This window comes from Scomber japonicus, chromosome 9 (assembly GCF_027409825.1).
Source record: "Scomber japonicus isolate fScoJap1 chromosome 9, fScoJap1.pri, whole genome shotgun sequence".
Classification (NCBI taxonomy): domain Eukaryota; kingdom Metazoa; phylum Chordata; class Actinopteri; order Scombriformes; family Scombridae; genus Scomber; species Scomber japonicus.
This window is the reverse complement of record NC_070586.1, coordinates 28,261,338-28,273,515: the sequence shown is the minus strand read 5'-3', so window position 1 is coordinate 28,273,515 and position 12,178 is coordinate 28,261,338. Positions and strand designations below refer to the sequence as shown.

The window sequence follows — 12,178 nt, the reverse complement described above, 5'->3', positions numbered from 1 at the left end:
GTAATAGGCAGGCAGTAGCTATTAAGCAAGTGTGTCCAGGCCTGACAACACTCAACCCGCACTGGATGCACACTGTTTATACCGCGATGTTGTTGGCAATAGTAGTCAACAGAAAAAAAAGCTGATATGTTACATTCGAAACACTATGACATAACCTCTATAGATGGTTATAAGCCTTGATGGGGCTGATACTAATATTGCATAGTTGACACAGTCAGGATAAATATTAATTGTCATATCTGGACAAACATGTTACATTCTTATTAAATCAGACAGTAAAGAAAGAAAATTATTTTAGGCCCTAATGTGTACTTCCTAAAGTCGCTATCTTATAGACCCCTTTCGTTCCTTCTAGGCTCCTGGACTTCTTTTCAGGGATCTTATTTTGAAATTCGACCGGAATTCGTGTTTTTATAGCTGTATAACTTGACGTTTCTCTCTGTGGAAAAGTTTTTTTTTCTTTTTTGCATGCAGGCTGCTGTAGAGTTCACAGTAAAAAGAAAAAAAAATGCATACAATGAATATCGGCTAAAGACTTATTCACATGGTACCATAATAAGTTGTTTATTGTGTTAGTGCCAGTGTAGTAAAGCAGCCACATTGTGCCTCCTGAGCGGCTGCTTCATATCACCTCACTGTGTCCGTCCAAACGATATTATTGATTGATGGAGGCAGATAGGATCGATACATGTCTCGTATCTTAATAAACTAGACACGAGGCTGTCTGATGATGGTGCGCGCGCCTGCCTACACTCAATTAACCAAATTAATGATGTTATTTCCTCACAGGCCTGGATGGGATAACAACAGAAAGCGCCTCACGTTTGATATCACATTGCATCGTGACCTTAACTGCTTGTTGAGATTTTGGCGCCATCACCTGGGACCAAAAGAGCCCTGGCTCAAAGGTCCACTTTCACCCAAATATTTCTACCTTTCATGCCTTACTGATGCATTACATACAAGAGAATTAACAGAAACAATGTGAGGACACACAGATGTTTTTGAGCAGGTCTTCATCTAATGAAAAACTAAACACTTTAATGGAGCATAGCCAGTAGTTTTTGTCAATAGCAGGCTTATATATATCTCCAAATAAAAACACACGCTGTGTTAGTGACAAGATAGAAAGTGCTGCCGTCAAATAATTGCCATAATAGTGATCTTACACAAATAGATAAAGTATAGTTTTCCCACCATGATCTGCAAAACTGAGAGCAGCTGCTGTATCTTTTTTTGTCCTTAACATGATTCAAAAGAAATTCGGTACACTACAGTATAGATGCCCAGCATGATGCTGCCTTGCACTCATTTAAAAAAACAACAACAAACAAACAAACAAAAAACACACTCGTGCTTTCACAAACTCAACATAAAACTTGTCAGTCCAGTACAAACTGAAAGAGAGGCTCATGGAATCAAGGCGGTGTTAGTATTCATCTAAGTTATCGGCTTTGGGGACGGAAAGGCCTCGGTCCTTCAGGACCTGCATCTTGACTTTCTCCGTCTCCTGTTTGGCTTGCTGCTTCAACCGTTGCTCCTCCAAAATCTCTTCGATGGACACTTGCTGCAGGACTGTGTCACAGGGTTTATCCACATCCTGCGCAGATAGACAAAGACATGACATTTGCCACAAACTCAACACATAATGTAAACAGTTCCAACAAACTTGTGGGTGCAGTAAACCTCATGAAACAGTACGAGCTATTTCCTGTTTTACCAAAACTGGATTACTGAAGTTACCATAATGGTCAATTTCCTGGATTTCAGTTGAGTTGATCAATTATGACACTAATGGTATTTCAAATGACTCAAGTGTACGACACACAGCTGAACTACACTACACCACAACCACAAACCCAGTATGGTTGCACACTGAATCACTTCCAATATCTCAATTTGAAATTAATAATTGATTAAAAATGAAGATAAAGAGAAATAGCAAATCAGCGTAATAACAAGGATACCACAAACCAGTCCAACCACAAAAGATAAGTTATTTTCTGGAGCGTTGAGTGTGATAAAGTTTTGATGCTTTGTGTCTCTGCTAAAAATTTTAATGTGTTACATTATCACATGCTAGGATGCATTGTTGTCAAAAATGCAGATTTGTGACTGAATGCACAGAGTTCATGACTTATGTTTAATTGCAGTGTGTGTATGCCTGCATGCCCCTATATCCTCATTGTAATGTCAAAGTACAATGATAAGCAAAGCGTCCCGGCACAGACATGATCAAACCTCGTGAGTAAAAAACAAAATCATGCAAAAGGTTTGCAAAAGAAGTGATGACATCATAAGTCATTCCCACTGACAGTCAAACAGAAAGAGGAGTGGAGAAGATTGAGAGCAGAAGAGCTGTTGTGTTCTTCCACCACTTCATTTGTGCTCTACTTGCCAACATAAAAATGTCAAATATAGTGGAGATTTTTGGTTTCTATGCATTATGCACTCCTAAACCATGCTAGGAATAATTTAACAATGCATGATAAGAATTAATCCCATTCTTTATGCAGCCATGGCCACTTGCTTGTGTGAATCTATTCTCCAGGATGTAATGCTATAAATGTTATATACTAATAAGTGAATGAAGGGAGTTTGATTGATGACAATTATTCTTATTAATTACTGCTGTTTAACCCAAATTTGTAAAAGTTGAGCGACTTATATTACTCCAAACACACAACAACAAAAACTCAAGTATAAAACCAGGACATGTCCACTTACTATCTCTCCAAGTAGGACCACATTTTCTCCTCTCACAATGAATATTCCTCTGGGGATGTCACCAAATTTCTTCCCCACATGGATGCGCTCAACTGTCTGATGAAAAACTAAATTGGCTGGGGGAGAAGAGAAACAGGTGAGAGCGGTGCTGCTTTACACAGAAGACTTAAAAAACATAATGCAACAGATGGTGGGACTCTTAAAGTCCCCCTCCATTCAAAAATGTGTTACTCCTTCTTGATCCTACAATTGGATGTTTGACTATTACTGTGCAGAATGATTTATGTGCAGTTTATTTTTATTTTCAGCCACTGAAAGTGGGAGGTTTCTCTGTGCTCACTGAAAATCCAATTTTATGTGCAGCATTTGTGACACCACAAGTAGTTTGGAGCCAATCCTGGTCCAATAACAACTCACAAGTATGATGTGGAAACGTGAAGCGACCAGTACACAGACACTGAGAATTAACTTTCCAGTGATGTAGAAGATATCTTGTGTTTTATATACAGTCACCGGCCTCTTCAGTAGGTACACCTATGCAATCTAATGCATCCAATACAACAGTTCTGCTTTAAATTATACATTTATGAAGTTTCTAATTTTTCAGTTTTTGTTGATATTGTCGTCAGGTAGGTGATAATTCTGCTTTATGTTGTAATATTTTGTCCACTCCATTAAACATACATGAGGGGGGTAAAATATTAGAAACACTATTCAATATAATATACCCTAACACATCATCATCACCCACTACGACCTCAATAATAAACAAAGTACTAGAAACCTTCTTGACAATGTCAACGAAAAACTGAAAATGTATTAAATTTAAAAAAAGCATTATTTATGGAAGAGTTGTATTAGATTGACATAGTGTACCTAATAAAGAGGCGAGTGATTGTATATTTGTATATTCATAAACTCTGAAATGTCTAAAAGGGGTAGAAGGAGGATCATTTTAAGGACAACAAGATCAGAAGATCATTTAACTTGTTTGGGTGGAAAAACCTTAATAGACACCTTTAAAGTAGAGTGTTCTTAAAACATGTCTGGAGGGGATCTTTAAGTACACTTGAAATGAGCCATTATGGACTCAGCTGGAAACACTTTGGCTTAATGTTTTGCACGTTATGTGAGTTAATAAGTAGGAAATAATTAAATGATGTGTACCGAATTGATCAATGCTCCTGAGGTACCCGATCAGTGTCCTGCCATCCCGGAGCAGGACCAGGTGTTTCTCTGCAGGACGCAAACGACACAGGCATGTTAAATAACAGTATGAAACGGTTACACATGATTCAGTTGGTCTCAGACACGATGCCGCATCTTGAGGCGACTCGTCCACTAAACCCCCCCTCCCTCCGACCTCCAACTTACTGTCGATGTCGTCTATGAGACTTGCCGTCCCTGGTACGTAGTTCATCTTGGGCTGCTGTTTATTTGCTTCGTGTATCTTGATGTAACGTCAAGCCATGAATGTTTCAAAATATGTTTCTTTCAAGAAGACGACAGGAAGCGTCTTTATACACGCCTGGGATAAACTTCCTGTACGCGTTTAACCCTTTGAGCGCTGCACTACAACGTAGTTTCTATAAACGGGATTAATTTATCGTAACTTAAATACAGATCTTTAAATACACGTAACGCCCGCGTAAGATAGTTTTTAAAGACAGAAATATCGAATATTAATGGAAAAAAACAATATATTTATCTGACGTATATCCTATTGGTTGAAAGCTTCGACTGACGCACTTGCGACACCAGAGATCCAATATTTAGAAGTAAAGATTACTCGTGTACAAATGTGGAATGACTCCACACTTGTGCTTGTGTGGCTAAAATATTGTCCATATAATTCTTTTTTAAAAATCCAAACACATACAGTCATAAATAATCACGCATTTTTTTCTATTTTTCGTCAGTGTAATCACAGTTAAAGTTAAGTACATCCTGGCGCGCCGTACAAGGTGCCCGTAAAAATGATCAGAGTGAGCGCTCTTCACATTTACTCGAGCTCCTCGTTAAAGGGGAAGGACAATATTGTGCGAGTTCGGTGTCATTCAATCGGTTCCTGATTCCCGATCAAGCGATCTCTTTTTCTCTGGGGGGGAAACGGTGTTAACAGTTTACGCCAGCTGACAACTCAGATAAGTAGGGGTAGGTTTTTTTTGTTTAGGGTTTTTTTTCATGAAATGGAAAAACGCGCTTAGCTGATGCATCACCACCAAATGCAGTCAGACCTGAAACCTGGCTGGCCCTCCACTTGCAACTCGGGAAATAATAACGTGAACTGCAATAACAGTATGGTAAGTGGCTGAACACAACTTAGTCAAATACCCAGTGTGTGTCTGTTGTCTCTGAGTTTGTTTTCAACACTAAAAAGCGTGTTGAGTTTGTACACAATAAGCATTCAAACCCAGCTAGCTTCCGTTTAGCCGCTATCGGAGCTAGCTGGCATTATGTAATAGTTGCCCGCTAACTGCTAACGATAGTTCAGCTGTTGCCCGGCTTTACACTCTAGTCACGTTTATCCTGACGTGACAACGCTGCTAACGATGGTGCTACAGTTGTGTCAAAACACACAGAGTGACACCAACATAATATTTCCCTCCCAAATAATTCCTCATGGTCTGTTTTGGTTTGGCTAACAGCATACTTTGTTTACCTGCTTCAGAGGAAACTGGACCAGCAAGTAACAAAAAGAATCACAACCTCAGTTCATTTAGTTTTTTTCTAGGATGGGGAGTGATTTTTGAAAGCATGTGCTTCACAGTTTACTTTTGTGTTTGCTGGTGCCAAACAGAGCAGACCTCAGATGATAGTACCTGTAGTGGTAATTGTACTTCTGTATTGACTCCCCCTCTGTGATGTTGTGTGTGTTTTCACAGGATGCTCCTCAGTATCCAGGCTACCCCTCACACTACTGGTATCCTCAGTCACACTCGACAGGACACTACGCAACAACCTATCCCTCTGGATCAGATGTTCAGCCACAGTACAGTCCACAGGTACGGCTCATGATGCAACCTGGCACTCTAAATCCGCGGGTGTCGGAGTAAATCTACTCATTATCCTAAGTCTCTTACGTGTTTTTACCTCCGCCTTACATTGTCTAACAGTCAGCTACTGTACTGAAAACAGCAGTCATATGTGGCACATTTACGTGCCGTAATACATGCGTATTTGATTCTCATACATATTTTGTGTCCATGTAGGTGATGCCTGGAGGTTATCCAAATGGCCATGGTGTCTACAGCCAACCTCAGAGTCAGTATTCAACAAGTGGCTTCCACCCATCCAACCCTTTCTACTGTGCTGACCCTCAAAGACCAGCTCCAGGTCCTTATCCCAGCCAGGGCTGTCCAGCTGAGCAGAGCAGTGGGCCATCTGGGCAGCCACATTCTCAGCACCAACATCACCACTATCCTGGACCTCACTGTCAAGGGGTAAGACCAGCCAAACATATGCTGTGGTCAAATGTGGAAAAGAGTAGTTGTTACAACAAATCCCAGAATGATTTTAGGTTTAGGTTATTTCATTACCTTCACACCCAAAAGAAACTGTTTTTTCTTTTTCGCTACATTCATTTGTAATTTTTCTACTCTCAGGGTCCCGGATATCCTTCTGGACCATACCCTCACTACAGTGAAGGTGGTCATGCAATGCCTCCAAATCCCCCATACCCCACTGGCCAGTCTCTCCATCCTAGTCCCCAGGCTGAGGCTTGGGGACACTCTGGTGCATATGCACCCTCACAGCAGCAATGGCAGCCCGGCCAGCAGCCTCCACAGAACCATTATGGAAATCATCCTGTCCGTCCAGCACATCCACCAGCGTGGCCAGGGACTGGAACTGGTGCTCCACCACCTTATCAACCCAAGGTGTGAATCTGCAGCTGTTTCTATGGGGTGTTTGTTTATTCAATAGATTTTTTTAATATTGTCAATTGAGATAAATGAAAGGCACTGATATAAGACAGAAAAGTATTACGACTTTAGAAGGTGATGCACTTTAAAATATGTATATGACCTTCATAGGTTTAGATAATTTAGATGCAGTTACTCTTCTTTTGATTTGAATTTTATCATCTAGAAATATCAGGGGGAAATAGTATTGGCATATAATAATAAAAAGATCAAAGGAGATTTAAGAGTGTAAATCAAAATATCATAAACATAATCTTCTGTTTTGTTTCACTCCAGGACCAACAGCACCAACGTGCCCCACAAGTGGGACCTAAGCCCAGGCCAACCCTACCCCAAAATCCCTCCAACGGAAAACCCACAGAAATCAGTTCCCCTCCCCAAATGTACAACAAAACAGGGAGAGGTGAGCCCAATCCTTCAAGAGGTGAGCCTCCTCCACCCTCTGCCCCAGCCCAGGCTCCAGCTCCTGGCCAGGCTGGACCTCAGCCCCTGAGCGATAACCCTGGCCTAGCTAAGGTCCAGCAGGTCATGGCCAGAGTGCTCGTGCATCAGGAAGATGTTGATGAGTTTGTTGGCAGAAAATCAGACAAGAGTTACCGGTATCTGGAGGAACTGCTGACCAAAGAGTTACTGGAGCTGGACTCTGTGGAGACTCAGGGACAGGATAATGTCCGGCAAGCCCGCAAGGAGGCCGTACAGAGGATCCAGGCCATTTTGGACCGGCTGGAGAAGAAAGCTTTCTGAACTGGACTCAATTGGACTCATTCATTGGTTTGTGGATCACTAAGTCTTGCTGTTTTCCTCCTCCAGATCTTCCATGGACACAAGGAAGGTCTAGACTTGTTCTCGGAGCTGTGTTATGTTTCTGTTTTTTCCCCCTGTCACCATGATATAAAAGGCTTGAAGCAAGTGACGAGGAGCTGAGAACAAGGTAGAACAATCACTGGTACATGAAATCAACGTTAAAGGGGTAACTGGGCTGGTATAACTGATATGGTGGTGTTAGATCTGCAAACTGATGGTTGTACATATCATAGGTGACTTTCAGCCTCAGTGAGTGACTGAGTCTTTACCTTCTTTCCCAGCATAATGCAGGGCAGAGACGCTGGAAGGTCTATTTACTTAGTGCCACATTGCAACCGTTAGTGTTTTCCAACCTGTAATACAGAATCAGATTATTGTCATGCTGTCCTTCAGGATCATGGGTCAGTTTGAATCTGATCCTACATTTAACAACGCGTGCACTTCCTTAGCTGTCCATTATTGTATTTCAGAGTCAATTTGCATGATCATAATATTGTCCTCACCACTGATAATGTCGATACACTTAGTTACCCATAGTCAATTACTTTACCATGCCTCTGCAGGAATTGGTGCAATGCTTTCCTTTTTTTTTCTCCACTGTGCTCCCAGCCCCGCATGCACTGTCTTTATATCAGACGAGCACAGTTGAACTGAATACAGTCGTGACATCTCAGAGCTCATAATTGGGCCTGGAGTCGTAGCAGATTAGTGAAAACCCCCTAAAGATTGCTGTCCCCATTAATTCCATCGTTCGGATGAAATTGCTTCTTAAGTGCAGACCTGTGAATCAGACCTACATATGAATGCCATGTATTTCACTATAGGAACTGCTGTTATTGCAGATATAGTACAAGGTTAGGAATTACTTGAAAAATCTGTTAAATGATGTCCTTTTTTTCTTCCCTCTTTTTGGAATATATATGATAAAGCAATTGAATTGTATTTCATAATTGTTCAATCAGTTGCTGTAAAGGAAAATATTTACTTTTCAGCAATGTGTTGTGCTTGATGACAATGCTGGTCACGGCACTCAAATCAAATTTCAGACCTTGTTTTTTCCTCTTGCACTAAAATTATTGTTCTGTCAAATCCTGATTGCACCATGATCACAAGTTATTCACGCTTAAGTAGAGCAAGTTTTTCTTTAAGCATTTGTGATGTATTGATATAGGAAAAAAAGCGTGCCATATTTCAAGGGATGGTTTTATATAATTAGAAAAATAATAAAAATAAGATTACAAGCTTTGCATGAAAAAACATCATTTGTCATATGTGTTCATTTTCCTGTGCTGTTAAGTTTCTGTTTAGATGGAGCACACCTGTATAGTTTCCAGATGTAATGCATGTTTCTCAACACAAGATGGGAATCTTCTGCCTGACAAATAGTGAAATTATCACGAACCCTAACCCCCCAGAAATAATTAAATGTGAGTATATTTTTTAACCTTTGAGCAAATGAATGTTTTTTTTTACTCACTATATTAAATTACATTTAAATATTCAGTGGGGTCACTGTACAATACTAATGTAATACTTTTTTCTTTTTTTCCCATTACAAACAATAATAGCAGCTTAACAATTGTAGTGAAAAGCCTTTTAAAAATCCCAAAAGTACTAGCATGGACTCCACAAGTTTGTGCAAAACCTGATGTCCCTTGTTAACCCAGCATGATATGACAATGTTTCAAAAGGCTTATTGAGAAAAACTTGACTTTCTCAGTTATCCAGTGCCCCCTCAAATGTACAGTAGTGTTGAGGTCAGGTGACTGCAGTAAAGTCCATGACAGTCTTCAAGCAGTTCTTGCAAAGCTTTGAGGTGTGTTTTGAGTGATCATCCTGCTGCAGTATGAATCTTCCACCAAGATGTAAACCAGAGGGTATAGCATGATACTGAAGAATGGGGTGGTACTTCTCCTTGGTCAGTGTTTAGTCGATTCAGTGTCCCAACTCCACAGCAGGCAAAAGACCCCTAGACATGAATATTCCCACAACCATGTTTCACTGTGGGTTTGATACACTGCTGGATCGTTCTTTCTCCTGTTCATCTCACACACCCCAGTCATCCACTGTGAAATGCTGGTGTTTCTTAGCCCAGCCCAAGCTGAGAAGTGGTTTACAAACTGATACTTGTCCCCTGAGACCAGCACAAGACGGCTATCTTTTGACAGTACTTTTGCTAGTCTTGTGTTCTTTATTTAACAATTTCTGTGTCTGTGATGAAGTAGTTTTTATATCTCTCAGCAAACTAAGCTTGATATATTGATCTTCTGATGGTGTGGTCACTTTTTATCCTTTTGGATCCAACTGATCTAGTTTCTGCACAGTGTGTTAGAGCTCCATGCACTGCCCCCCTGGTAACCTTTAGTCTAGCCATGATGTGACACTGAGCAAGGCCCTCTTTGCTTAGAATAACATTCTGACACTTTCACTCATTTCTGATGCCATATTTCCTACAATCACAATGGTATTGAGTAAGCAATGATCTGCTGAAAACTTGATGGCTCTGCCATATTTATAACAGGTGAAGACAGACCGAGTCCCTGAGTAGATCAAATCCACATAATGTCATCTGAAAGCATGCTTCAATGAAAAGGATACAACTCAAGGACATTTTGTACAAAGCAGTTAAGTTGGTCAATGCCACAATTTTGCTTAAATTTGATTGCTGACATAGAAATAGTGCTGAATCTTAAATATTTCATATTCATTTTACATGTCACAACATATTGTGTTTAAATGTTTATGAATCCTCAGACTTTGATTATTTCCAGGTTTACATGAAATTATTAGACTTTCAATGTGGATTCAGACTTTTGGAAACCACTGCAAATGCTGTAGTTAAGAGAGTCAAATATATTTATATACAGTGAAATATTTAGTTGCATATGAATAAAATAAATGTGCATAAGTAGAAGAAACTCTTAATGAGAATGAAGAAAGAGAAATCCCTTGTTCCTAATGTTGGGTGGAAACTGCAGCATGGTTCCTCACACCCTGGATCTGCCTGCTAGCATTCAGATCTTTAAATAGACAGCTATTTTCATGCAAAAGCATAACACGCACATACAGGCACCTCACACCTCAGGGGGTGGTCGTATATGATTCGAGGGTTAAATGGCCTGACAACACTTAGGACGCCCTGTGGTGAGTAAATCTGAGGTGAAGGAGCCTGAGACTAAAATCACTTGTGTGATTCATTCTGCTATGTTTGACTTCGTGAACACCGAGAACTTGCTTGGAAATAATCCTCTTACAGCTTCCCTCAAAGAGTAAGGCCACATGTAAGACTAACAATTATAGGGGGAGAAGACGTAGCTGCAAACTATTTTGTTTTTGACTTTTTGTACTCTATATTTTTAATAGAGTAAAAGTTGTCTCTTTCGGGTGGAAATCTAGTGTGTTGCCCCAGAGGACTGCCTGAACCCTATATAGACTAAACAATGCCATATACATCCAAACTTCCCGCCTCCTGGAATGATACACCACCTACCCGGAAAGTGGAAATTGACCTGAGTTCACCTGGATTAGCAGTGTTTGAGTTGGAAAGACTCTTGTTTACTGGTAAAACCATCATAAGCCATGCAGATGAAGTGTGGCCAAGGCTTTACATCGGTGACCAGTAAGTAACTCGACTTGTATTTCTTCCTGGTGAAACCCTGCGCAATCAAATGGTTTTTAACATTTTGCTCTGCATGTTATTTGCCAAGTATTGTTCTTCTGCTGTGACAGAGGAGTTCGTCTAAGCCCCAGTTACAAATATAACCAAGTGTAGACTTGGATTCAATCCACCTATGTGAAAGAGTACCTGATCATAAATCAGATTTAATTACTGAGTGTAAGTCAAGATCGCTCAAGTTGCATTCCACATTGGGAACTTGCGTAAACTCCTGCTGTGCTATATGAGAGTTTCCACTGATGGCCTGGCATTGAGAGTATGTCTCACATCTCTGATAAATGTAACTCGAATGTCCGGAGCGCTCTTCTATATTTCAACCCATCACTTTGAAATACGCCGCATTCAAATGCTTCATCGGGAAACGTGCAAATCTATATTCCACTAACTATTAGTGTCAGTGAATGCAAAGCTTTGTGTTTTTTACAGACACAGCGCAGAGAACCGGGCTGATCTAGCCATTCATCATATCACTCACATCCTGAATGCAGCTCATAGTAAACGTGGAGGACAGCCAGATATCTATACCGGCATGGAGATAACCTATATGGGCATAGAGGCTCATGACTCCATTACTTTTGATATGAGTGTCAACTTCCAGGCAGCAGCAGACTTCATTCACAGGGCTCTCAGCAGAGGAGGTGAGAAGGATGAAGAAAAATATAACTGTAGTTTAAAGGCAATTTGATAGCTTTACGCAACTTTGTAAATCAGAAATTAAAGGTGAAAACCTTGTAAGGTTTCTATAACATTTTGCAGTGCCAGTGTTTCATGTCTCTGATGCAGTGTCTTTTTGACTTCCAGGCAAAGTGCTGGTGCATTGCCATGTAGGAGTGAGCCGCTCCGCCACCCTAGTCCTGGCTTACTTGATGCTGAAGCAGAACTTGACTCTTGTGGAGGCTATTTGTGCTGTGAAAGAAAACCGGGGCGTTATCCCTAACAGAGGTTTCCTCCGACAGCTCATCCGACTGGACAGGCAACTCTTTGGCAAACATCACTGAAGCCTGAAATACTGCTCAGCTCTCATCAGACCAGAACAAATGGAAAAAAT

The 12,178-nt window shown here is 40.6% G+C and overlaps 3 protein-coding genes across 4 annotated transcripts; 2 read left to right on the top strand and 1 right to left on the bottom strand.

Annotated features, from left to right (window-relative positions):
* Positions 1 to 506: 506 nt before the first annotated feature.
* lsm1 (LSM1, U6 small nuclear RNA associated) lies at positions 507 to 4,301 on the bottom strand. The gene is made up of 4 exons (XM_053325273.1): positions 4,102 to 4,301; positions 3,895 to 3,963; positions 2,728 to 2,843; positions 507 to 1,600 (listed from the first exon to the last, which is right to left on the bottom strand). The coding sequence occupies exons 1-4, from the start codon at positions 4,145 to 4,147 to the stop codon at positions 1,430 to 1,432; spliced, it is 402 nt and encodes a 133-aa protein (XP_053181248.1). The 5' UTR covers positions 4,148 to 4,301; the 3' UTR covers positions 507 to 1,429.
* Positions 4,302 to 4,784: 483 nt separating this feature from the next.
* Positions 4,785 to 10,131, top strand: bag4 (BCL2 associated athanogene 4). 2 transcript variants are annotated; one of them, XM_053325075.1, is made up of 7 exons: positions 4,785 to 5,030; positions 5,613 to 5,732; positions 5,940 to 6,170; positions 6,333 to 6,605; positions 6,927 to 7,581; positions 8,752 to 8,881; positions 9,976 to 10,131. In XM_053325075.1, the coding sequence occupies exons 1-5, from the start codon at positions 4,938 to 4,940 to the stop codon at positions 7,392 to 7,394; spliced, it is 1,185 nt and encodes a 394-aa protein (XP_053181050.1). In that variant the 5' UTR covers positions 4,785 to 4,937; the 3' UTR covers positions 7,395 to 7,581; positions 8,752 to 8,881; positions 9,976 to 10,131. The 2 variants fall into 2 exon arrangements, with proteins under 2 accessions (XP_053181050.1, XP_053181049.1); XM_053325074.1 differs by having other exon boundaries at positions 6,927 to 8,881.
* Positions 10,132 to 10,446: 315 nt separating this feature from the next.
* On the top strand, positions 10,447 to 12,133 carry LOC128365257 (dual specificity protein phosphatase 26-like). Its single transcript, XM_053325928.1, has 3 exons — positions 10,447 to 11,073; positions 11,557 to 11,768; positions 11,932 to 12,133. Exons 1-3 carry the CDS (start codon positions 10,895 to 10,897, stop codon positions 12,126 to 12,128), a joined length of 588 nt encoding a protein of 195 aa, XP_053181903.1. The 5' UTR covers positions 10,447 to 10,894; the 3' UTR covers positions 12,129 to 12,133.
* The last annotated feature ends 45 nt before the right edge of the window (positions 12,134 to 12,178 follow it).

Bases quoted from the DNA above. Each gene is read 5' to 3' on its own strand.
- lsm1 (XM_053325273.1), bottom strand. From the start codon at position 4,147: ATGAACTACGTACCAGGGACGGCAAGTCTCATAGACGACATCGACA. The intron at 3,964-4,101 runs GTAAGTTGGAGG...TGCGTCCTGCAG, and splicing joins TCTCATAGACGACATCGACA to AGAAACACCTGGTCCTGCTC. The intron at 1,601-2,727 runs GTAAGTGGACAT...CTATCTGCGCAG, and splicing joins TGGTCCTACTTGGAGAGATA to GATGTGGATAAACCCTGTGA.
- bag4 (XM_053325075.1), top strand. From the start codon at position 4,938: ATGCATCACCACCAAATGCAGTCAGACCTGAAACCTGGCTGGCCCTCC. The intron at 5,031-5,612 runs GTAAGTGGCTGA...GTGTTTTCACAG, and splicing joins TGAACTGCAATAACAGTATG to GATGCTCCTCAGTATCCAGG. The intron at 6,606-6,926 runs GTGTGAATCTGC...GTTTCACTCCAG, and splicing joins CACCACCTTATCAACCCAAG to GACCAACAGCACCAACGTGC.
- LOC128365257 (XM_053325928.1), top strand. From the start codon at position 10,895: ATGCCATATACATCCAAACTTCCCGCCTCCTGGAATGATACACCACCT. The intron at 11,074-11,556 runs GTAAGTAACTCG...TGTTTTTTACAG, and splicing joins AGGCTTTACATCGGTGACCA to ACACAGCGCAGAGAACCGGG. The intron at 11,769-11,931 runs GTGAGAAGGATG...TTTGACTTCCAG, and splicing joins CAGGGCTCTCAGCAGAGGAG to GCAAAGTGCTGGTGCATTGC.